Genomic DNA, 26,634 nt, shown 5'->3' on the forward strand with positions numbered 1-26,634 from the left:
AATCTCATCTTTTCCTGTGAATCAAGTCTGGGTAAGCTTGCTTGAGGTAACGCAAATAAAATGTTTTTTAAATGAGATGAAAATGGGCAATCAGCACTGTAACAATCAACCAATGTTTCCATACTCAAATACAAAACATTTTATTCAAAGATGGAAAACCACCTACCATTAGGAAGGTTTTAATTGCTAGATTGAATGGAACACAAGCCTGTAATGCTTCCCTTCCATTAGGAATCAGTTATGTGAAGAAACTCCATACATGCAAACACATGTAAGGAGACCAGGGTTATTGGGATGGAATAAAGTTCTGAGACTTTCAAAGAAATGTTAAGAAGCCTCAGTTACAAGCAGGTCAGTTTGAAGCAAAGGACTTAATAAAAAGAAAATAAAATTGTTTTAGGACTCAGTCATAGTTACAGCCCAAGTACTTCCAGCATGGAAGGGCCAGATGAAACCCACATGGAGGTCCCTTTAGCTTCCAAAGATGTGGAAGTACAAAGAGGACGCATCTTTTTCCAGCTGAGCTGCTTTGTGCAAATGCAGTGTAAGGTAAATACAAGGTAAGGGCCTGGGTGGCTTTGAACAAACACAGGCTGAGGACATGTGAAGGAATTTAACATGGAGGCAGGATTAAAGTAGCTTCCCCTGCCCCATCAGAGGCAGTTTGGATCTTTCCCCTGTTTCTCCCAGCATAAGCCTAAAGTCTGCAAAAGCAGAAGTAGGCACTTAGCACCATGTTTATTATTTTACTGCTGAAGTAGCAGCAGGGTTTGATTATGGTTACCAGACACTACTGTCAGCTTTCTGCTCTCTGCCTGCACTAACTTTTCTCTTCAACCAAGAGCTGAAAGTTTGGATCTCAAATGTTTCTCAGAATTACTGCATTGAGCTGCTAGAAACAACGAGCTCTCTGCTCAAGTGGCAAGAGGAGGGACCACATTGCAGCAAAGGGAAAAATGTTGGTTAGCCTAATTCCTGCTCTAGTTCTGTCCCTCATGGTGGTGTTTGGAACTTCACACAACTATCATCTCAGCTGAGAGCAAAATAAACATCTTTTATTAATTCCAGCCCTCTAGGATGGCATCTGCCAGCTGGTAAACTAAGGAAGGTTGAACTTTGAAAATGCCAAAGCATAAATTTTAAGCATGTAGTGTCAAGGATTTTACTCTGCTCAATGCCTTATAAACAGCATTTTTTTTTTTCTGGATTGCCAAAGGATGGATTTCTCCCAAATTCCATCACCTCCTGCTACTTAGAAGACAGCTTTGAAAAAGGAACATCATCTGCAAAGTGAGCAAGGACTGCACAAACAACAGGTTGTGCTTAAAGACACGTTTGGCCCTAGGTACTGAAGGATGATCATCACTACACAACAATTACTCAAAACACAGTCCACACACATTGCTGTCAAACTGAAGGTTAATTTAGAAAAAATATGGAAAGGGAATCTGCAGAAATTCACATTCTTTTCCCCCTGTTTTTCCAGGACAAACAGTCTGACGGTGTCAGAGTTGTGTTGTTACAGTTTGATGAACAAGTGTTTTCCAAGTTTTGTTTTGAACAAAATTACATAGATGAATTTTGCATTTTTGAGGCTAAAGGTGAACTGTGATGAAATCAGAAAAATATGTAGATTTTTAAATATCCATGAGCAAGTCTTCCTCCTTGATGTACTACTTATGATATCAGTAAACCCTGAGGTTACCCATCTGCACCACTGAAGAAAAATATTAGTAAGTATAGTATGTTTCATCACATAGCAGTAAGCTGCTCTAGCAATGATAGCAAAATTAACTGTAACAAAATAAGACTTCCTGTTATTTATTAGATATTGTAAGAATGAAATTTACAGTATACAAAATTAATATTAAAAATATTCATGTGATTGATTTTAACAATGCATTTTTCTTTGGATTTACTGCAGACAAGCAGCTTCCAAAGAGGGGTGCTGAGATCTATTTACTGAGATCTCAAGTGTATCACTGCATGCTATCTATGATTTTAATCTACAAAACAAAAGCTACTGAATTTTTGCTTGATATCAGTGGCATTTGTTAAAGAAGAACAGAATAGTAACATCAGGCTTAGAGAAGAAAAAAAATCAGTTCATTACAAAAAAATTTAATTTTTCAAGTTCATAAAAAATTACTTTCAAAATTTCAAACCTTACAATTGTACATTTTGAACTTCAAGCACTTACCATAAGAAGTTGCATCTACTACACAGGTGACAAATATTTTAAATTTTGTTTTTCTTTGAGGCAGATACATATAACCCTCATTTTCTTTTTCCTAATGAACTTTCACATCTTTAAAATTAGTGTTAAACAATGTTCAATCTCCTAAAGAGACAATTTAAGCATGGTTCATTTCATAAGATGAAAGTTTTCATTTAAGTTATATCTATACAAAGGAATATAAAATGCTTTTCATTTTAAAAATCTGTGTATTTTCAGTTTATGTCATATTTTTCAGCAGAAAGATAAAGTGACTAATGGCTAATCTAGATAGCCTAAAGACAGCAGATTTGTTCCATAAACACATGCTTGCCATAATGCTTTTCACTACAATATAAAATACAGCAGAAAAACTGAAATGGTTCACAGGGATCGTTACATATAGTTATCAGTATGAATAATGTTTCCCTGACTAAAAAAAAAAAAAAAAAAAAAATCCTATGTTAAATTTCTTATACATGCTCTACAGGAACAGGAATATGATTTAAACTGAAAATTGTTCTCATGTTGTCCAAAGAATTTTTCTTAATAGACAGTAAATATACTTGCACAATTACAATGCTTTCAAAACAGTGACCTGCTGCCAGGTAAATTGGGCAATGATGTAAAACTGGAATGGGGGCTTGACAAAGAGTGGATCAGCCTTCCAGAACAAAACAGATGGTGCACTTTCTCTTTAGATGTCACTATTGTAAATCATCTTTTATGTTGGCACGTCTCACAAGAACCCTTAAAACAATTCCTGTGAATGAAAATGAAGACAAATCACAATATAAATAATGCAAAGCCACTTTGCAGAAATTTAGGAGAGTCCAAATGTATTTGTGGTCTTTTGTAGTAAACTGGTGAAATTCAGAGGATTGGCTATTATATTTTTAATAGATAAACTACTATAAAATTATGCTGTGAACAGCTGGGCTTGCTGTTTTCTTTCATTTTTTTAAGACCATTGGCAAGAGCAATCTGTGGGCTCTTGGATGAAGTAGCTGACCCAGGTTGAGTTGCTGGTGCAGTACAGCTGCACAGTCCTCCTCTGCAGCCCCAGCTCCCTGCAGCACTTGCAGAACCTGGCGTAGGTGTTGATGTTGTAGTTGTAAATGCTGGCAGAGGGGCACTTCCCGTCACACGAAACGATGTTCACCTGGCAACACACACAGGCAGTAATCAACAAATGGGAGCAGGTAGAAGAGTTAGGGATTCTCAAGGAATTCTGAGGGCATCAGGCACCCAAATCCAATAGCAAAGCAGTGAGAAATGTGGATGTATTTCCTCTACCCCCTTTATGAAATCCCACTATGTCTGGAAATAACCTCTGAAGTGCACTGCCCAGACAGGTCTCAATGTCAGTATTACTGATGTTAATTATGACTTTTCTGTCAATTTCAGTAACAGATTTTCACTATTTTAACAGACACAAAGAAGCAATTTCAGTTTTGAATTTTAAAGTATTCATAACAACCTTGACTTGAGCACAGCACCAAATGTTCTTTCCACAACTCCCTACAGTATTCATTTCAGTGATACACTGATGCAATGCTGCTATACTGGGTACCAGCAAGGAGGAATAAAAGAACCAATCCTTTGGAAAGCTGAGGGGAATTACTACTAATGATATCAAATGTGTAATATAGACTGTAAGACAAATAGGCTTAAGAACCTGATAATTTTTTTCAAATGTAATAGTCAGGATTTGTGTTTCTGTTCAATGAAACACTCAGAATAAATTTCCTGGCTGCTCAACAGCTTACTCTACTAAATGTACTCTTGGAGTCATTTTAGAGTCTACAGCTGTTTCTCTACTCTCTTTTATTACAGCTTTTCCAGGCACTCTTACACATCTCATACGAGACATTTGTCTGCACCCTTGCTGCTGCTCTCAGCCTCACTGCTCGGCAGGACATGTTTGGTGTCCTCCAACAATAAATCCTTTGATAGACACACAGATAGTGCCTCATTCTTCCTTCACATTTCACAGTGTGCTCATGCTGCTGCCTAAAAACAGCTTTCAGGACCTAGGATTCCTTTCTTCATGAAGTTGGCATTTAAACACCGTCCCTGGGCAGATGAGAAATTACACACATCTGCAGCTGTTTTAGCTGTAGAATATCAGGGCAAGGTTCAGTTATAATAGTTAATTTGCACAGAATAATTGGAGTATAGGGTGAAATAAGACTAAATCAGCATGCACCTAAATGCACACTAAAAAAAGTAACAGCTCCTTTTTTATTATTGAGAAGATGACTCCTAAGAATGTAGCATTAAAACAGCTCTGTGAAACATAGGAACCTCTGCCTCTGTGACAGAGATGGAGACAATGGCCTTGTGGAATCCGAGTTCCCTTTCTTCCTTCTTTTTAATATCTCAAAATTTTTCTCCTCTACTGAGAGAAGTCACAATGGCTATCTACTTACTGGTGTGTTACTCCTGCAGTCATTCTTGCGGATGGTCATCCTAACAGTCACCTTCTTACAGAATTTACCATCTTCTTTACCTGCAAATGGGCATAGATTTAAAAATTTCTAACATCACAGCTACAAGAACATGCCTGACCATTTAATGGGTTCAAGAGACACAAAGAAGAAAATACCCAGTACAGCACTGCACATACACAACTTTGGTTAAGTAACATTAGATGCACATTGAATCACTTTAAAGATTATTTCATTCATTAAAGTATCTCTTTTTATCTTTAATAACAAGTATAAAAGGTTTATTCTTCACTCAGAAGCCTTTTATGAGTAAGTCTACTGTTTTCAAAAATTTTTGTAAAATGGATCAAGTTCTCTGTGAGAAGACTTGTCAATTATTCTAACTTGTTAATGATACCAAATGGTATCATTATCAAAAGGTAAATTTATTAATAAATTAAAGTGTATTTTCTATGAAATAAATACAAACTTCAATAGCAGCACTTGTGTTCCAGTGATATAAACAAAATTTAAAATAAATACATAACAGAACCTGATGAAGAACAGGACTTCGTGGGAGCTTTACATTTCTATATGTTTTTATTAAATCAAAGAACACCAGTAAAAAAATGAAACTTTTATTTTCATTTTCATTAACATTATTTCCACAATTTTTCTCATACAAGGCACATGGATCAAATAAAAGAGATCACAAGAAATCATGAAATTAAATGAGAAGTTAAATTTAATTTAACAAGGGAATGCCTAACACTGGAAGCAAAACAAAGATGTTCAGTGTAAAGTTCAGTTGTAAGAGAACAGGAAGAACAGTATCTTCTGAGGTTGACCCTCTCTGTGCTGATAAACCTCATCAGTTGCAGATCTGTAAAAGAATGAACAGCCCATTCCATTAGAAGAGTTTCCACTGTTTCACACCGGATTTTACATGCCATGATGCAGCCCCCAATGATTCTCCCCTTACAGAGCTGCATTTTCTTTGAGCCAAGAAATCCAAAGATGCTGACAAAAGGGAAATACTGTTAGCTCCAGAAAAGCAAGGGTGATAAAGGACTTATGGCTTTGAACAATACCCAGTATTGAACTGTGACACAACTTACATCTTGATGCACAATGTCCAGTTCCCTGCTCTAATCATTGTCAAACTAGTAATACTTCTTCTTAGAGAAACAGATTTTAAATGTTGTTTCTTTGGGAGTTTTTATTGAGATTTTTTTGTTTGGGGGTTTTCTTGCCTTTTTAAAAAAAATTATATAAGCCTGGTACTCTTTCCGATCATAGCAGAATTTTCTACAACATGACAGAAAAGAGAGCAATAAATCTTCTTGAAAACAAATAAAAATCTACAGACAAATGTCTGGCTACTGCTTGACTGTCACTGAATTATGTTTGCTTAGGGAAAAAGTAAATTGAGAAACTAAGAAAAAATAAATTGTTTTTTAAAAACCCCAACTCACCATTATTTTGTGTTTTTCACAGTTCTTTTCATGGTTCTTTCTTCTTTTACATTATACATGGTGTGTAGGGTGGAGAATTCAGTGCAGCTGTGACTATGACTTCATCCAGGCTATGGTGAAAGTACATTGTATCTCATACAAACTAAATATAGAATGTATTTCCACGCATGTATTTTAATATCCAATGCTTTTTAAATGAGCTTTACAACAAATATACATTTACATGAACATGGAAGCAAAACATGGGAGCATTTTATATATGTCATAATATAATTAGATTCTTTTACACTATCTGTATGGTTGAAAATCCTTGCTTGGTTTTTGGGTTGACTCACAACACTGTGGTCACATAAAGTGACAGCAATATGAAAGAGAAATACAGATTTTGATTTAGTAGTCCTGGAGTCATAGGTGTAGTTTAATGTAGGATGTATCACTCAGTGGTGTACAAAATTACAGTCAACATAATTTCTCTTACATAAACTTGGAGGGTTGTTTCCACAAAATAAATGCCAAAACAAGCATGTTACAATTCAAAGAATTAACATGCTTTATGAAGAAGAACAAAGATAATCTCCAATTTTCATGGACTTAGCACAGGCTTGCTGTTTTGAGTACATTGCCCTAACTATGGATGGGAAAACAATTACTTGCTTCTACTGTACATGGCAATGGAAGCAAAACTGTATGGCACATCATCTGCAAAAATGTGGCTGACATAACAAGCTTTAACAAGCAAAGCAATTAGTCTCTATGTTTTAGTGCACTGTAAACATGATGGAATTAGTTTACCCTTTTAAACACAGCAATTTTACACATGCAGCAAGCTAAGACTATGCAAGTGCTTACTACCAACAGTACATTGTTGGCTGACAACAATGCACCGCCCACACAGTGCAAAGTGAAAAACAAACCAAAATGGGAGCCACTCTGAACAACCAGGAGCAGTTTGTGCTACACTGCAGCTTTGGCAATAATTGGGTAACAAGAGGTCTGGTGCTCCTATCAGGGAGTACATTGTTGGAAATCAACAATGATGCTGTTTGGGTTGGTCCTACTTATTTCAGGAAAAGGTACCTGTGTGACAGCCAACATAGGCTGTGGGAGTGACTGGGCTAACAAGGAATGGGAGGAGCACTGACACTGAAGAACCTGGTAAGAATATTACACATTGAACAGAGCACATGTTACAGAGGATTTCTGGTAGTATGAAAACATTTGGGAGTTACTAGATTTTGGCAAACAGAATTCAACTTTAAAATGTCTGTATATTACAGGATCACAGAATGTCTGAGGCTGGAAGAGACCTCTGGAGGTCATCTGGTCCTGCTTCTCTGCTCAGGCAGGGAAGTATCAGCAGCTGAGTACCACATTCTAGCATCACTTGCTTTGTTAACCTCACATGCAAACCAGGGAGGATCTGGTCTACCTTGGTATAACCAAGCCAATCTGGAATCCTGAGTCCAATATGTCCTTTGGGGCTACCACAGAGAAATAGTGTAATTTCCTCTCTAGGTTTTGATGGAGCTCCTGGCTCTTAATTTTCAAGACCAATTAAAACTGAAATTGAAAATCACAATTGTGTCTAATGGCAAAGTACTTCAAAAGAAAACAAAACACTGATAATCCTTGTCATAAAACGTCTCCCACAATTACAACTGACTGACAGCTCTCATGGCAGTTTGCTTGGAGTCAGAATGAACTACATGATTCACAGAGATTTTGCGTTGTGCACAAACAGGTGTGAAATCAAAACTCTAGGAATGTATTTGTGAATGCAACTCAGACGTCACTTCAAGGGTTTAATTTTACTTTGTGAGGCATGCTCCAGGTTAATTTACTTTTGTCTTTAACAATTAAGGAGCATGGTTATAATCTTTCTCTAAGCATAGCAGCAAGATCTTGTGCCCTGTTGAAAAGCAGCTTAATGCATGTTTACCTGTCATACTAATTTGCTCAGAAGCTGGTTTATTTGGCTGTTGGGGCATTGAAGGGCAATGTCTGATAATCAAAAACTGATCTCAGAGTGCCTATGGAGAATTTTCCACAGAACGAGGTAGGACAAGTGCTTGAAACACAGGTCCATCAGAGAGAAGAAAATTGGATATAATCATGCCCCTATGGTGGGAGCAGAGGAAAAAAAAACACCCCAGATAAATCTTGCACAGTTTCCATAAAGTTTTTACCACAAAATATAATACAAGCCAGTATACCAAAAGGAACCTCCCAGCTGGGAGCACATAACCCACTGCAGTAACTGTGCACATGGTACCTTGTCAGGCAGTCAGAGCTGTTCAAGTTCCATCCCACCCAGCAAGAAATACCTGCACTTTTTTCCAGTTCTCACCCACACTTTCAGGTCACTATTCCAGCCACTTGTGTAAATTAAATCAGATATTTTTACATTTTAAAATATTATTATACTGCCCAGTGCAAAAATTTCAGTTGTTTCTAATAGTATGAAACTTCAGCCTAAGGCCTTCATGAGATCAACCAAAATGTTTCAGCTATGTACCAATGTGTTAAGAAAAAAAAAATTTCTATTTTCTTGATGTCTATTAAGACAAAATATCTTTCAAACCTATTCTGTAGAGAATTTTTATTCTGTTTTTTTCCCCCAGAGAATCTTTATTAGCTCTCACAGATAATCAAGAAAGGGGAATTTTTAAATTGTAGAATCTTTGAAAAGATACTGCCTGAAGGCTTTGTAACTGTTTATTAATTCCTATATTCATTAGTTACAAAATTAACTTACAAACAACATAGATCAATCTTCATTTCTACAAAATATGAAGATATTAATGTAGATGAATCACTGTTTTAAGGCGCCTTCTCAAATACAGTACCTTTTACTTTACTAAATGCAGTACCTAAAATTTTGAGGAGTTTAACACAAGAACTACAAAATACTCAAGGTAGGAATTTCAGTGAGCTGACAAGCTACAATCACTGCCAGTGGAGTAAATGTTTCCATGTTAAAGTGTTTTCTTTTGATTTAACTCCACTATTTTCAGTGTTATTTACATGAGTAAAACTGGGAAAAGCACTGTCCTTGAGATGTGAATCAAGCTTTCATATGGAAAATAATCCACTTTATTCATAAGGCAACAGATCAGAGATTTGTGAGACAGAAATTGTCAATAATCACTTACATGTTTTGCAGCATCCTTCTAAGAATGGCACAATATAGCCTCCAACCTGACCAAGAGATAAAATAAAGAGGAAAGACTTGATTATTATTCAAGCATTCATTTCCATGTATCTGCACTATTAAAAATATCTTTCAGATAAAGCTCTGCATCATTGTTCAGACAAATGCAACACTCTGGTGAATGGATGAAGATTTGGCTACACAACTGAGAGTTCTGAGGAACCAACCCACCGTGAGGAAGAGCTACAGCCACTCAGTACTTGCAGGACTGCTCCCTGCTTGTGTAACATCATCCACCAAGGAGAGTATCTATCATTTACATGTAGAGAGATCTACATGTAAATGTAGAACTACAGAAAGCAGTAAGAGAATTCTCCTTGCCTCCATTCCCTGGCACTTAATATAATCTCATTTTGAAAATTCATACAGATTTTTTTGTTCTTGCTCCAAAACTAGTTCATAAAACTTTATATGTCACTGTAGAAAAGATGCTCCTGATTTTCAGACAATCTTGCCTTTTTTTCAATGATTTTGATCATTCTGCTGAATCACATTGCTATACACAGAAAATGTTAGTAAGGGGAGGTCCACCCCAGAAAAGCATCCAAATTCAGACAGCTGTATGAAGACTAGCTTGATATTACAAACCCCATTTAAAAAAAAAAAAAATTCTAAGAATCAGAAGAGGTGTGTCCAGCTGTGTAACTCAGCAGCCTGGTGGCACAGTAGTCTGGTGTGTGGTTATACCTTTTACCTCTAAATGTCTGGGGAAAAAAATACAGGCACTACAAAAATTAATAATTTATCCCTTCTTGAGGAAAACACATCTTTTGTCACGCAAATAAATCTTATCATGCAAACATAAATTACAGCTAGAATGCAAACAGTGTCTTGTACACCGACCTTCACACATTCAGTTTCATTAAAGGGTGGGCATCCAACTGCAGAGGACACCAGAACTGGTCCTATTGCTGTGTTGGTGCATTCATATCTGATGCAGTTTGAAATCCAAACAGCACCGGGCTGTCAAAAATTTTAAAACAGAAACTTTACTCAGCGAAAACAGTATTTGAAGCATTAATTTTAAAATTTCATTGAATGAGATCTCACTTGAATCAACAGTAATACAGCAAAATATAATTTGGATGCATATTCTGTTTAAGTACTGCATTTGAAAGTCCAATAAAAAATATATAATGTTAAGCAGCTTCTAAAATAGTAGAGTTGATGGTAATTCTCTCATATATATCAGAATCCTTTAATTTTTGTTGACAGTTATATGGTTGACTCCCCAAGAAATTAATATTGTATACATGCAAAACTATTCTGAGTATTAAAGGTCTTTTCTGCACATTTTTTATGGCAAGATGTATACAATATTTTGTGATTTTTTGCTTGCTTCTAAATATTTTAAGGAAATAAAATATTCAAACTCACCTTAAAACTGGTAACTGTGCCATTGCTGAAAGTGTGGAGACAAGACAAGTTCTTGCAGCTACCACAGCAAGTTGTTAAATCTTTTGGAGGCTGATAGACTTGGTTCTGCCAAAAATTAATAGATTACTCCTTGTATGAAATAATCTTGCAGATGAATGTTTTACTACTGTAACAGATTTTTTTCAGGTATTTGATTTTAGGGATATTTTTAAAATAACTTTCAAAACCACATAGCTTATATTGGCACTGCACACCCATGAGGCTTTTATAAAATACATTTGATCTTAATTGAAGTAAAAGGGGAGGAGTTCCATACCTGAGAGAATTAACTGGTCGTTCTAGCATTTTCAAATGTGACCACTTAGTTCAAGAACCACTGAAACTAACTTTTTACACATTAGACATCAAGTAATTATAAAATTTAAAAAAAGTCTGTATAATATTCCCATGGTAATGTATATTCCCATGGTAATCATATCTTGTAAAAAGACAATGTAACATTTGCTTATTTTATGAAGCTGTTTTCACTGCATTTAGAATTCTTCTATTCATAATTATTCTCTTTCTGATTCTTATTCAGCTAATGTCTGCCAGGAATTTGTACCAGTTTGCACATAATGCAGTTGAAACGCTGCAGGGATGCAAGGAGGCAGCATGCCATTAATCCAAGGATGCATTCACTATGTACTTTAATTTGTGTAAGATTTATGCCACAGAGAAAAGAGTGTAGGGAGGGAGACTTTTCAAACTTCCATCAGAACTGTGGTAGCACATCATTAGAGGGAGATATCCTAATTACTCTTTCCAACTTGCTCTATGACTAATCTGCCCAACAAAACCCATCACAAAGTAATTCAGGCCACCAGACACAGTATACAGGTTTACATTTCTGAATTCCTTACAGCTTTGCACTTGACAGCACAGTCTATGGAAGACATGTTTATTTTGTAGTATTTACTGGAGGGATCAACCACATTTGTACAATAGGAAATATGGCAAATGCCATCTGCACTGTGCTCCACGATCCTCTGCCCAGGAAGCAGCACACCTCTCTCATTACTCAGGCAAACTTTGTCTCTCACTGCAAGAAAAAACAAACAGCATTCTTAGGACAATCAGCTTGGCATCAAAACTCCACTAAAAACATTTCAAACAGTAAAACAGGAATGGAAAAAATTACCCTACCTGTTTTAGAATTATGGGCCACATTTTCAAACAAATAATTAATAGTAATCTAACGTTTCACTGCAGTCACCAAATCTTTTCAAATATAGCCATGCATGAAAACTAAATATATAGCATTCTATTAGCTGCACCCAAGTGACAGGCTTCTTCAACTGTTTTATTTTGTAAAAACTACTTCAGGATAAGAAGTGTATCTAAGAAATGTCTATTTCTCCCCACTAATTACAGAGGACACAGAGGAGAAATAGCACTATTTGTGAATTAAGTAAATTAATCCTGTCCTCTGCAGTGCCATGTTCAAAGTGGATGTCTGATTTTTAATTCCTCATTTCCCTTAGCACTTGAAAGGTGATTTCTTTGAATTAAATTATTTTCTGACTTACCACATTTGTACTTCACACAGTTACAGAAATTTTCTGTACTGTTCTGAAACAGTTCATCTATCTGAAGTTTCTCCCCCTACGGGTATAAAAACAGGGGAAAAAATACATGAAACAACAGCAGGTTTTCTTATTTATATGATCTTTTAAACAACTTTCCTGCAGAATTTGGGTAGCAGTATCTCTTGAAGGTTCTGCTTAGCAGCCTGAGTGCATAATGTATGTTAACATATTCACCATAACAAATAATATTAACTGTGATGCTTGAAAGCATTTAGTTCAACACTTGAAACCCAAACTTTTATCCTGACTTATCCTATGTGCATGAAAGCAGTCCTACTCTACCAATATATTGGGGCAGAATATGGTAATAAAAAGCTCTGGAAATATCAGAGCTGATAGTCATTTCACAGCTTTATTCATAAGGTAACAGATCAAATGAATAAAGCTCTGGAAATACCATGGCTGTAGAGTAATTTTATTCTGCAAGGTATTTAGACTTCGGTGGCTTCTTAAAACTGTTACTGTTAAAAAATTACTCTAAAGTATTTTTTTTAAAAAGAGGTGATGCTGTACCATTTCATATTTCACTGATAAAACTATTATTCAGATACTGATAAATAGATTAATTCAGGAATTATTAAAAGAATAGCGACAAGATAAATTTCATACCAGTTTGCACTGAGGTTTGGGGATTGTTTCACAGGCACATTCTGAAAAAAAATACAACATCAGAAACAGTAGGTTAGCAATTTATATGCCATTTACTTACAGCAGAGCAACAGAATGAATAAAAATTCCAGATATAAAAGTCAGCAAACCCAATATGTAAGTAACTCTTACAACACTTTCAAGATAGTCGATAACCCACTTTGGTCAGACAAATTCTGTGGGATGCAAGAAAAGCAGAAGAGGCAGATTAGGAAATTCTGCAGCATGAAATGACTTTTCTGTATCATTTGTCATGAGCAGGTCACAATGGTGTAGTTGGCTGACACCAAGGGGCCAAAGCTGTTGTCACCTCTCATTATGGCAGCTTTAGTGAAAATCAGTGATTTTACCACATGTCCGGAAGGGGCAGCACTTCTCCGTGCTCCACACCTCCACCAGAGACATGCCCAGCATGCATCTGAATTCAGGACAACGATGTATTTCACAGACTAAAATCAAAGGAAAGAAAGAACAATAAATGCAATGCTGTCTTTTTTAGATGAGTGGAAATATTAATCAAGATACAGTAAATTATTTACAATAAATACATTTGGATAACATTTTTGTTTACATGACTAATAGTAAAAATTTGACTGTTAGATATCGATTGATAACAGTGTGAGTACAAAATACTCTAGACAAGTATTTAAATAATTTTAAATATCCAAAATTTGAAGTCTGAAACTACTCACTTATCGTTTCAGTCCTCAAATTCTGGAAATTTAAAATTATTAACATCTGAATATTTCATGATACAGATATCAGAAAATGCTTTACATACATGAAGCTTTAAAAGTAAAAATTGTTTGTTCAGGACTACAGACGATAGCTTGCTTATACAGTTTGACACTGAACATCCACACCACATAATTTCCCATGTTCTCTGTCATTTAAAATATTAAAATCAAGTCAAACTTACTGCACTGGTACGCAGGGCAACACCTGTCAGTAGTGTTGCCATCCACAATGAGAACTTCTCCTTCTTGGCATTTGGGAATTTGATCCGAGCAAGCCCCACATGCTGGAGAAAACAATTATTGAAATCTAAAACACTGGAAGAGATTTTACTACTGCCTAGAAAATTTGCTGTAAGTTTGTAAGACTCATATAAAAGAGAGCAGACGTGCTCTGTATTCACTGCTTATAGACCCTATACAAAAGGCTAATTTTCAGTGCAGCTTGGCCCTCTTCCCTTGGCTCCCTGCTATAAAGAATTAATACATTTTTTGTGAGCAAACATAATTTTTCCTCTTTCTCCTGTTATGAGACATTTTGCTAGGTCTTCTCTCCTACAAAGTCATGCTGCTGTTTTTTTTTTCAGGAATCTTTGATCCTCAGTAAAATGCATCCCCCATGGATCCCCGTGTTAACTTCCCACTTGAACACATGAAAACCACAACAGGAACTTTTCAATATGTACAGTGTAAAGACTCATTTTATCAAAAAAGAGTCAAAAGTGGACCCTGCAGACAGTGAGAAGAGCCAAATGCTGCCCATTGCTAATATATGATCAAAGCAATCTGATTACTATAAATAACAGAATTGTAATTCACGTTTCCAATTAACACTCAAATTTTTGCATGTGGAAGGTGCTTCCCTTCACAGATATCTGTTCAAAAATAAAATAAACTCAACAGCACCTCATTATCAGATTGTTATCAAACAGAAAACAACTGCATGGTAAGATTGAAGCTCATATACTAATGGCAAAAGTGCAATTTTATTATTGAATTAAGTCATTAAAGGCTAAAATCCAAAAGAATAAATAAAAATAAATAATGAATAAATAATAATAAATATGCATAATACTCTGATATGGGATATTTGTCATCAGTTAAGATGGGCCAGAGCTGAGACAGCAGGATACAGGGAATAAAAGCCTATACCACTTCATTCTTCTTTCAGAGAAAATATTTGTGTATCTAGTTCACACTGCATATGGACAGTCTCAAAAGCCCTGAATTCCTTCATCCTCCTTTACTTGACCAACAAGGAATACTACTCAGTTGCACAAAGCTCTTCTGTGAATCTTGATGGTAGTTGGCACTTTTAGAAAATTAATTAAATTTAATTAATTAAATTTAATTTAATTAATTTTAGGTTGTTGGCATATTTTAGAAAACTAATGCCAATTTTTTAACCAGTTTCAAGCCTTACTATGTTGAGAGACCTAAAGGAAATACAAGGAACCTTAACTGGCAAGATAATAATAGACATAATTGTATATGCAAAACCACACTCATAATCTCAACTAGTCAGACTACTGTACCACATATATAGGAAATGCAGCAGGTATTCTCCACCCGAGCAGCAATTAGTGTTCGATCATCTTGACAGATTGGCATCTGTTCCAATGGTTCACATTTTTCTGGATCACATTCTGAAAAAGGGGCAAAAATGTATTCCTTCAGATGAAGCTCAGCATTCCTCCTCTGTTATGCTATATCCCAAGGAAAGTCAGCATGGAGTAGAGAGGTTCTACAAGCTTTAGAAAAGCTTTCACCTTGTATCCCAAGATCTTGCCTGATCATTTAACACAGACCAACCCCTGAGCTATAGACAAAAGTGAATTTTGTAAATGGCCATACTAACAATGGTATCTACACTACCCTTATCCTTCTGAGTTGATCTATTTCGTTTACTGAATGTCTTTTGCAGAGTGCAATTCTTTACCTTTCAAAAGAAACGTACCACAAACGTAGCTGGGACAACAGGATTCTTCACTGTAATAGGTGACCAACTTCTCCAAGCTGCTACACTCAGGGATTAGGAGTTCACAGAGACTCTGGTTACAAACTGTCACATAAAGGAAAAAAAAAAAGAGAGAAAAAGCACCTTCTAAACTATGCATTTATAGGTTGAGTAGAGCAGTGGCAAGCAGTAATTGCAGTTAGATACCCCAAAACTCCAAATTATAGGCATATGGAAAACACAATGAAGCAGCAAAAAACTCCATTGAGACAGGATTCAGAAGTGCTCATCATTTGCAATGCTCTCCATGGAGGCAATATTAAACTAGAACTGAGTCATTGTGAGAATTAAAAAAATAAACCTCCTCTGGAAAACTCACTGCAACACCATACTAGGTGGTCAAAACATGAAAATTCCTTATTTTTGACACTTTCTAAGAAAAGCAAGAATTATGTGGAAAAAAGCACTTTTCTATAATTTTTTACTGCTTACTTTAAGAATTAGATAAACAATCATCTGATTTCTTTTTCCTCAGAATTATCCACATAATTTGGTTGTATTTGGATATTAAAAATAAAACAGTAATCTCTAAACTTGAGGGAAACACAATTCATATTTAAATAATCACAGAGCTATTTCAGTCCTCTTCCTATCCTCTACCTCTACTTCAAAACCTACTGGATGTTGAGCCAAACAGCTTCTACAGTTTTCTACATTATCTGTAAATTCAAACCAAGGTAATTTCCATTTTCTTCAAAAGTAGCACGTGTAACAGGAAAGCAAACCTCAGAGAAAGGACATCTGCCTATTCCAGTGGGCAGTATTCACAACCATGAAGGAATACTTACTACAGATCTTCTGAGGACAGCATGTCTGGTCATCAGGAACAAGCAAGGCCACTTCTGCAAATCGCTGACACTCTGAGCTGTGGATCTCTGAACAGTTGTTCTCCACTGGAATTATGGTCTCACTGTCAACACATTTTTGCATACAGCACCCGCTCAAAGAAGTTCTCCAGATCTCACCCACAGCATGAGGTGCTCCTGAGCTATCTGTACAAGCTAGGTCAGGACAACAGAAAACAGAGGCAATTCCTTTTAAATTTCAGTTTTGATCACCATTTTTTCCATAGTGGATGTGGATCTACAAAGCATAAAAATCCCAGAGTTTTAAAGGCTTGATTGTGTCCATCACCCCACAAAAAAAATGAATGAGGAAACAGTCTGTGACTGAGTTTATACAGGAAATCAAGACACAACACCTTCCAGAAGGCCCAGACTTCCAATTTGTTTCATGTCTCCACTGCAAGGCCAGCTACTTAAAATCCCAATCCAATCCTTCATTTTTAAAGTAACAATTTAAAAAGAAGTTACCTTTGTATTTTACAAATGTCAAAACTATTATTAATTTACAGTGCCTTAGTAATCTGATATATCATAAACTGAATTTTTAAGGTTCGTGTTGTTAGGGAGAAAAATTGGTCCATTATTTGGTGTGGTGAGGCAGATTTGCAATGAAAATAAACATAAATGCTGGTAGGACACACACATATATTATTCAAAAGGTGTAATTAACTGCTGCTGCATGTGATTTGAATGGGTATCAAAAGGTTGGACCCTTGGCAACGGGCTTGAGTGAAAAGGCAGCCAAGACTAACATGCTTACAATAATTAAATACATAAACTTAAGCAAAGACTTTGAAGAGCATCCACCAGCTGAGAGAAAGTGAGAAAAATTGTGCATCACAAGGACATCCCCTGCTTTCTCACCTGCACAGTTAATGTTTACTGGCTATCTAGAATTCTCAAATGAATGACATATTCAGAACTCACACAACACAAAACCAGAACTCAACTTATGAATAATGGAGTGTCTGACTGTCTTTATTAACTTGCAGATAATAAAGAAGAAAATCACATCCAAATATACCACATTTTTCTTCAGGAATACAGACAGCAGTATGAGTCCGGTGAAGGAGGGTCCCTCCAGCACAGACACAGCCTTCTGTCAGCACTGAGCAGGAGTCTGAGTTCAGAGGAGCCACCTCTTTGTTCTCACAACTCTCTGGAACCTCACAGACAGCTATGCAAGGCTGGTACGAGAAGTTTTCAGAGCAGCGGAAGGCTAGGAAGGAAATAAATAAATCAGACATTGTTCAAGCTGTAATCCCATGAGGCAACTTCCTGTGCTCACTGGGTTGGATCTACCAGCCTGAAACACCAACACAGACCAGTTACCTACATAACAAATTAAAACATATGGAATCTGCAAACACTTCTACTTTTCTTCTTGCAATAACGTTTTCATCAAGCTTCAGTTTGCATTTTGGCAGCAGAGTTACAAACCATGCAACAGTGCTGACACAAAATAATCTAAGCTTCAAAAACACTTTCAAATACTACACAGATCAATCATAGAGTGCTCTGAATGAGTGTTCTGAATAACTTGCAGTGGCCAAAGAAAATGGTATAAAAATAAGTGTGATGTGTCCCTTCAAGATGGATAGAATACATATTTACAGCTATATTTTGTAAGAGCTCCTTTTAACAGTTATTGCTAATAAAAACCATAAAAACTGAAGAATTAAAAAAAAAATGTCTCAAAACCACAGACCTTCTTATGTTATCACTGAAGGGGGCTTTTCCTAGGTGATCATGGACAGCATAAGGAGATACTGTGATCCAGCTACAGATCCCATTTGGCCTTACATTTTAGTGTTGCTGTGGGAGAATTCTGCTGCCAGGATACACTAAGATCTCAGGTTTTACCCCTTACACTCCATCGAATGTCAAAGTGATTTATTAAAGAAATATGGATATTGATCTAGTACCAATATCCAACTGTGACAGACAAAAACTCTCTAACAGTTTAAAGTTAGAAAGTGTATGTTTACTATGCTGCCGGGCAGCGTGTGGGATAGCTCCCAAATACACACAGAACCTTTCAAATGATTATAGTCCTTTTATTCATACAAGTATTGAATACCCAAAATACAAATACAAATTCAAAATTGTGGTACATCCCATTCCTCGCTTCGTACGCTAATCATTTCAAAAGCTATTAAGCATGTGTAGTTTCTTCCTTGAAATGGGCCAGTGGTCCCTTTCATGGGGAGGGGTCCCAAAATGAGGAAGAAAATGAAGTCTTCCTCATTCTGACCTTTCTACCTTTTCAATGCAAATATGACAAATGAACCTTGGTAGAACTCCCATTCCCTGTCTTCAATTGGTTTCAGAACAGAGGAGGCCCACAATTGTCTTATGTTCCTAAAAGCTGTTTGTTAGGTTCTATATTCTTCATTACAAACCCAGCTAACTAAACATTGTGTTGACAAGCAATCAATTATTAGTTAACTTAGTTAGCTCTTTAGTTAGCTTATCTCTAACTAAAATCTTAGCTCCTCTAAAATCTCTAAATCCCTTAAAGTTTATGTTTCAAAAGGTGTTTCATTTCTCTAATCCCACCTCCAAAGCCACAGCTTTCTGCAGCAGCATCAAAGTACATGAAGACTCAAGAAGCACTGGTATTCTCAACTTATAATAACTCTTAAATTAGGCAAATTTTGTCTCTGTGAACACCAGAGGTGGGCATACATGCAGAATACTTACGACAGTAATCAGAGCTCCTCCACTCTATGCAAATATTGAATTTGTTGCACATTGCCACATAGGCAGCTAGTGAAATGCATGGATTTTGAATATACTCAGTGTCTCGAGCCCATATATCACAGAATTGCTCAGGTGGAATCTAACAAAAGGAAAAAAAAAAAAAAGAGATGGCACCTTCATAGAGGCTATGCTAGGTAGGAAAGACTGACCTTTAGAAATATCCACTACAGAGAAGGCAAGAGTTCTTGGTTCATGGTAAGCCTTCATTAGTGTACAAAGATAATCGAATAGGATTTTAAAGTAAGACTTCCTGAACATTGGCATGATTATATTTCTTAGTTTAATCTTTTATAAGTGCCAGGGTAAGAGGTAATACAGTTATTATAGTAGAAGGCACAATTGCTTTGTTCCTTTTTACCTCTACATTTTAACTTATTTTTGGTCTCATCTTCATCAAAATCAGCTATATACAAAAGGTCAAATGGCAAATGTACTCATATGACAACAAATAATTTATTTGCACACCAGGAGTTTGTTATTTGCTTTAGGCTTGCTTTCAAGGGTCTGTTTTGCCCTCTCATATCTCCAAGCTGGAATTCTCTCTAGAGCCTTTGAGAATGCAGGTTCTCAGATTACCTATTGCAATTTTGGACTTGTTAAATTACTGAAGGCATAAGGATTAATTAAATCCTAAAACTATTTTCTTTTACATTTTTCTACATCTTATTGATACAGTTGAATTATCTGTGACTGGTTTATGAAGTATGCAGCATTTCAAAACTAAGAGAGGTGAAATTCTGAAAGTTGTTTATTGCAACTCTCCCACCAAGCTGTCATACACTTCAATTACTTTTACCTTGCAACTGTAAGCACACACAAAAAATATACATCTCATTCAACAGATATGGTTACATGTAGCCTCACATTAGTGAAATTACCAAGTATACAAAATTATATCTGAACTGCAGATCTCTCAAAATGTAAGCTTTGAAATAGTTAACGTACATAAGGGTGACAGCTGCTGAAGGTCTGGTTCAACACCATTCTTAAGCACTCTGAGCAGTCCATGACTGAGCAATTAGTTTCCTGATGCCTGTCTTCTCCTACATACTTTAACGTGTCTGGCACTTGCCAGCTGTCTATAAAAGTCGAGGGTGAACTGCTTTGGCTTAAAACTGTCCTGTTGGGAAGCATCAAGTCATTTTCCAAGCTTCTATCACAAAACCCTATGAATTACCAGAAGGGGAAAAAAAACCAAACAAACAAACAAACAAACAAAAAAGCAGGTTAACACATGTGAAATATGTTTGAAGTGGTATATTCAAGAAAGTAAACATCTTTTCAAAATCTCATACAACATGACAGTATCACAACCTACAACAGATGTAAAAAGTCTTCATTAGGATCAAAATACACGAAATTCAGAAAAATGAAGGAAAGCAAAAGTAAAGATGCATCTTTGAATGGAAATCTACTGCATATCAAAGAGCTGCTCAGAGAGCCCAGCTAAGAAACTGGAAGTTTGCTCCTAAGCTGCATAAATACTAAACAAAAATGCATTTTAAAAAAGATTGCAAAGCACCTCCATGTATAGCAACAAGTTAAAACTGTAAATGTTATCAGAGAAGGGAACAACCATAAAATGTCGGGATGCTTATGTGATACCAGAAGGCAGCATCACATTTTCCTTTCTGTTTTAACTAAAATAGTAAGAAATTTTGAAACACTTTGGAGCAAAAAGAGCAACCTAACATGGATAGTGACTGTGGTCAGAGTCATAAGAATATTCAAGTATTGCAGTAGTCTCCTCAGAATACCCTTTAAAAACCAGCAGATAGAAAAAAGCAGAATGATGGATCAGTCCCCTATTCTGTCTTCCTAATCAGTTTCTGAGACTTTTGTATCAGGCTTCTAGACTGTTTTCTTCTGTTATCTCCACAAGAACAATGCTAATTCTTTATCTGTTCAAAACAGTATTTGTGGATTCCGCCCCTTTCTAAAGTACTGGTCTTTTTTACCATTTTTAGCAAATTTTGATGACAATCAGTGATACAGGCATTCAGAGAATAAAACAGCTTTCCAAACTATGTCTGATTGAGCCTTTTGAGTCTGTATTTGCAACACAGACAGGAAGTATATGATGGCTCTGAAAGACTTCAAAGAATTGCTATCCTGTCAGGAACAGCTTTTCTCACTTCTCTTACACATTGACAGGGAGATTTAAACCAGCAAAACTAAAACTCCACATTTTTCTTGGCAGGATCCAGTTGCAACTACAACTGACATGCTTTAAATCTTTTTCACCAGTTTTGCTATAGGAATGTCCACGTTCCCCTCCTACATCCCTCATCTCCCACCCCAGCTCTTCAACATCTGCCACATTTGCCCAACCCTTGCGCTGTAAAAGACACCATTGTTTCTGGATCCTTCCAAAGGATGCTTGTGCTACAAAGCTGTAATGGTCTGCTCAGTTTCAGCATTTCCATGAAGCTGGGAAATCAAGACCTACCAATACTGCAGTTCAGCTAAAAGATATCTGAGAAAGTATGTTGCTTGTATTTGCACTAACACAGAAGGGAGTTTAGGCTGGACTAATTCACCCTGGAAAGATGCAGAAAACGAGCTCATTTGAGGCAGGTTCTGGAAGTGGCACCAGGCAGCACTGTGCAGGCAGACTTATGCAGAGAGCCTCCCAGGCAGAGGTGAACACCAGAAACACAGATCACATTCCCTGAAGAAATTGTACTTGCAACACCATGCACACAAGTGTGTTGTCATCTAGTCTAAATACCTTGTAAACCTTGGGATTGTAATGTTCCCAATCCTCCCTATCACAGTGAACAAACAGGTAAAGGCAAAAGAGATTCTCTGGATAACTTGAATCATTTTATAAACTTTTTATAAATATCCACTGTCTTTATTGTCTTTTTTCTGCTTTATCTATTACAATACCAATTAGCCAAGCAGAGTGAGAACAATACTGAAAACAGAAGTTAGGGCAATCGTTATCTCTTACTTAAAATGGCGTGAATTCAAACTCTCTTTGTGAGAAGCACATTTCTGTCAGCAGGACTGGAAACTGGACTGAGCTATTCCTGGCATTTGATACTGAGCTACAGGCATTTGCCCTTTCTGAAACTGGAAAGATATCCACTGTAATTATATGATCTCCTTAATCCTGATTTCCAGCTTCAATTTACAGCACAAATTTACAGATGCAGCTACCGAAGTGGGGATTTACATCACCAAATATATACTTGCAAAAGCTGAAACACCACCACCTTATTCAAAGCTGTAGTTTTTAGAAAAAAAAATTAAGCAGGGGAACACAGACCTAACAGTGCAGTGCACATAACAGGCCTAACACAGTGCAACATTATTAAGAAATTCCCTCTAAAGTATTTTTTCCAACAGTTAAACCAAGATTAGTTCTCTGAAATTTACATTTTCTGGGAATTCTGAACTTTAGAAACTGAAAATAGCACTTACCACCTCCTATCAGATAGCTATCAAACCCTAAATCTGTAAATGACCATATTTGAAATCATGGACTTAGACCTGTCTTACTTATTTGGGTTTGGTAACTGCAATCATACCTTTGGTTCAAAAAGCTTACAGACAGAAGCAACACTGTGGGCAAAGAGCGATGAGAGGAATAAACAAAAATATAATTTCAGCATTAAACAAAATTAGTAATAGATTAATTCTAACAGTATCTTAAAATTTGTAGCGATCTGCAATACATTTTTGGCACAGACCCTGCAATAAATAATTTATATAATTAGGAAAATGTGTCTCCCTAGCAAAGCATCTGAAAGCCTTTATTTCTTACACTACTCTATACTTACCACATAGTCCCAAAGGTTTTGGCTCTCTGGTACTATTCAACTCAATAATCATCACACCTGTGTTGTGAAACCACTGAATTCTGATTTTTGTTGGGGTCTCAACTGCATACTTGAAGCCTGAATCTTCAACTTTGTATCCATATTTTCTAACAGTAGGCCAAGCAGATCTTGAATTTACTGTTATCTAAACGACACACAGAAGAGAGGTTAATGGTCTGGAAGAAGAATTAAGGCCAGGTTTTTGACAGTTTAGGAACCTAAGTCCAAAGTAATTTCAGAAGCAGTCAGGCTTTACTCCATAAAGATAATACAACTACCAAAGGTACAAATAATTTATGTGCCTTGCTCTGAGTCTTACCTTGTTAACTGCCCTTAGATCACAGTTTGGCTCTTTGAATTTACCAGGAGAAATTTACTTAATTACAAAATTGGAACAATGAATCATATAACCTATGGTGTTCTACTCTATTCCTTGGTATCCACATGAGGAGGCAACTGACTGCAGAAATAAGGTGTTACCTAAAGGAAAATAAAACCCCTCAAAATACTTACTTTTCTGCTTAAACGATTGATAATAATTTGATTTGAGACATAAGTTAGGTTCAACATTGCCAGGCACAAAGAAGTTGAATTTGAATTACTCTGTTGAGAAAACAAAAATACATCACCCATAGCCATGATGTGCAAAATCTAAATACATTGGTTGCTTACTGGTTTTAGGTACTAGGACATTAAGGATTTTGGGAGGTTATACTATTAAGAGAGGAAAAACATTGGTGGTTGCAGTCTCAAGTCAAGACTGCAGAGTTTCTCTGGATAAACAGACAAAATAGTATGACCTCATTGTTTTCAGCAACTGTGCTATATCATGCAATCTTGGAATTAAAACAGAAATGCAGGGAAAAAAATATGGTGGACTAGCTGTTTGGACAAAAAGATAAAAACTACATATTTGAAGGTTGACAAGAATGAGATTGGGAATGATGAATCTGTATACAGCACAGAAGTAATGGTTCAGGAATAAATGCATGCTTCCTGAGCTACATAAGGGTGAATAAAACAGAAAATATTGAATACAAGAGGAAATCTGAACATCACAAACACATTGTCTTCATATCAGTCATGTTGAGCTTCTGAAATTAACTTCCATTAGGTGAAACTTGGAAGCAAACTTTGCAATGGACATTTATATAGATATCAAATGACCTAGCCTTCACAGGAGAGACCGGAGTTAAGGGCAGTTTTGAAAAGGCTCACAAGAAATGAACTTTTCATGACAAAAGCCAACCCACACTACCCATTAGACAGGATCCCCATTAGGCTTTCTCTCCCTTCTGTGTCAGAAACTTGGATGCACAGGGTGGTCCCATTCAGTCTGGCATTCCTACAGTCTTTTATGGCTCTGAAGATGGGTGTTTCCAGTCTACATTTGTCCATACGAACATAGATAAAAATCCTGCATTGAAAGAGACTGGTGGTATACTGGTACAACTGTGGTGGTATTTGTAGTAAGACAGCACTCACAGAAGTGACTAATGATGTAAATCCACTTAATCTCTCATCACCTTGTCCATATCACACATACCACAGGATAACATGGACCTTCCTCTCATTTTCCAGCTCTTTCACAAGGAACTATGCATTTACAGTCAGGTGTTAGAGTGTTCTACAATTCATAGGTATTGCACAGAAGTGAAGAATATAAAATATTATTATGCTCTTGCCTTTCAGATACATCTTATTAGCAGTACCAAACACCTTTTGTTAGCTGATAAATGTTAGTTACCATTCTACAGTCAAGGACATGGATGGTTATAGTTTCATCTGCAGTTTGACTAACAATGTAGGATGCTTCTTTGAATAAAGCCAAATGCTTTCCATCATAGGTTACAATGCTCAGATCAGAGAAAATGGTGCAACGACCTAAGAGAAAAACAGGTAAATGTATTTTGTAGCTTACTTTAGAGTTGCAGTAAATCTTACAAAATGTGAAGATAAACCAATACATTTTATAATACAATACATATACTATACATATTATTATATGTATATAATGTATAACAATACCAATACATTTTATAAGTTGAACTAGCTTACTAAGAGGTTCATACATGCAGTACATATTTTCACATATTTGAAACTGGTTCATCTCTGTAAATAGACAGCATAATCAAATTCTGCATATTTTCAGAGGGACATCCTGCACCTCTGCAATCAGCTATTTCCTTACAGGTTTTGCCAACAAAGGTTTGCAGTTTTCAGAAATCCCAAACTAAGAAAAAAATCATGAGTGACAGCAGATCATGCCAGATCCATAGTTCACCTGTAGTCTTATTCCTAAGGTGAAAAGTTTTATTTTTGCTCAGTCTTGTTGCTAAAGATTTAGCGTTTCAGTGGCCTTGGAGTTCGACTCTGAGTTATTTCAAACTCTAAAGCCTAAGCAGAAGTTCCAATTGCTAACAGAGTCCCCACACCGCTAACAGAAGTAGTTAATAGTTTAGGAAATATTTTCATCCTGAAATAGTTAAAAAATGAACCAAAAAAATCTGTATTGATTAGGTGTCCCCTAATTAGAGAGATGACAAGATGTGCCTAAATCAGACATAAACATATCCATTGCAGATACCTAATGATGAGTATGTTAAAAGGGCATTTATATTTTACTTCCCTGGATGTAAAACTACAGTTATAAATTTCCTTTGACAATGAGTAACACAAAAAATATGCATCTTCTATGCTATGGTATAGAAGTGTCAGTTCTTACCCTTCTCACACATGCATTAACCTGTTACCTGAATGCACTTCAAAAGTACAGCAGAATTAAAACTTACATGCACATTCCCACTTTGGACAGCATTTGTCACCATTTGTTTGAGTAGCAAATCCTAAAACTCCACAGCTGGGTTGAGTAGCATTGTATGGGCAGTTCTGTGACTTATTAACCTGGATTAGCTGTCCATCCAAGCAAATGTGTTTTATGCACTCACTCTCGGTGATTGGCTAAGGCGAATCAATAAAAGACAGAGGTTACCATTCATACCAAAACATGAATAGTTACTATCACAATACTGTATAATTTTTGTTGAAAAAGGGATTCACATTCTTCAGGCACAGAATAGTTGATTCCCATGATGTTGATGGAAGCTACAAGCACCTTTGGAAACCTGACCATTTAGAGAATAGATTAACACTGTTGTCCTATAGTAAAGATGAGAACAGCGCTACTGAATTTTTAACTTTACAATGAAAAAAGTTGAGAACACAAAATATGGAAGGAAACAAGCAGGAAGGGTAACAGCGGTATCTGGAAAGATGTGCTTTAAAGAGGGCAACGAGACAAAACACTGACACTGGACAGTATGAAACACCTCTGTTTGTCAAAAACCCCATTCTTTTAACAGTCACACTCAGAAAACTGAGGCCTGAAACCCAGTGTAGTATAACATTTCGAAAAAATGTTATGCATAATGAAGTTACCCAAGGTTTCAGATGTAATGGATAACA

General features: G+C 36.3%; 1 protein-coding gene across 1 annotated transcript in view; it reads right to left on the minus strand.

Moving 5' to 3' along the window:
- Positions 1 to 3,176: 3,176 nt before the first annotated feature.
- The window catches only part of OTOG (otogelin), a 90,713-nt gene continuing 67,255 nt past the window's right edge, over positions 3,177 to 26,634 (minus strand). The window contains exons 37-56 of the mRNA XM_053945502.1: positions 25,962 to 26,130; positions 24,917 to 25,053; positions 23,683 to 23,772; positions 23,131 to 23,314; positions 20,288 to 20,508; positions 19,283 to 19,421; positions 17,604 to 17,798; positions 16,523 to 16,735; positions 15,675 to 15,779; positions 15,253 to 15,363; positions 13,903 to 14,004; positions 13,334 to 13,432; positions 12,945 to 12,985; positions 12,276 to 12,351; positions 11,610 to 11,788; positions 10,708 to 10,812; positions 10,174 to 10,293; positions 9,272 to 9,317; positions 4,648 to 4,727; positions 3,177 to 3,377 (exon numbers count right to left, since the gene is read on the minus strand). Of these exons, the coding sequence (XP_053801477.1) occupies positions 3,177 to 3,377; positions 4,648 to 4,727; positions 9,272 to 9,317; positions 10,174 to 10,293; positions 10,708 to 10,812; positions 11,610 to 11,788; positions 12,276 to 12,351; positions 12,945 to 12,985; positions 13,334 to 13,432; positions 13,903 to 14,004; positions 15,253 to 15,363; positions 15,675 to 15,779; positions 16,523 to 16,735; positions 17,604 to 17,798; positions 19,283 to 19,421; positions 20,288 to 20,508; positions 23,131 to 23,314; positions 23,683 to 23,772; positions 24,917 to 25,053; positions 25,962 to 26,130 (2,613 nt within the window). The remainder of the gene's footprint in view (positions 3,378 to 4,647; positions 4,728 to 9,271; positions 9,318 to 10,173; positions 10,294 to 10,707; positions 10,813 to 11,609; positions 11,789 to 12,275; positions 12,352 to 12,944; positions 12,986 to 13,333; positions 13,433 to 13,902; positions 14,005 to 15,252; positions 15,364 to 15,674; positions 15,780 to 16,522; positions 16,736 to 17,603; positions 17,799 to 19,282; positions 19,422 to 20,287; positions 20,509 to 23,130; positions 23,315 to 23,682; positions 23,773 to 24,916; positions 25,054 to 25,961; positions 26,131 to 26,634) is intronic.

Source organism: Vidua chalybeata, chromosome 6, assembly GCF_026979565.1.
Source record: "Vidua chalybeata isolate OUT-0048 chromosome 6, bVidCha1 merged haplotype, whole genome shotgun sequence".
Lineage (NCBI taxonomy): Eukaryota > Metazoa > Chordata > Aves > Passeriformes > Viduidae > Vidua > Vidua chalybeata.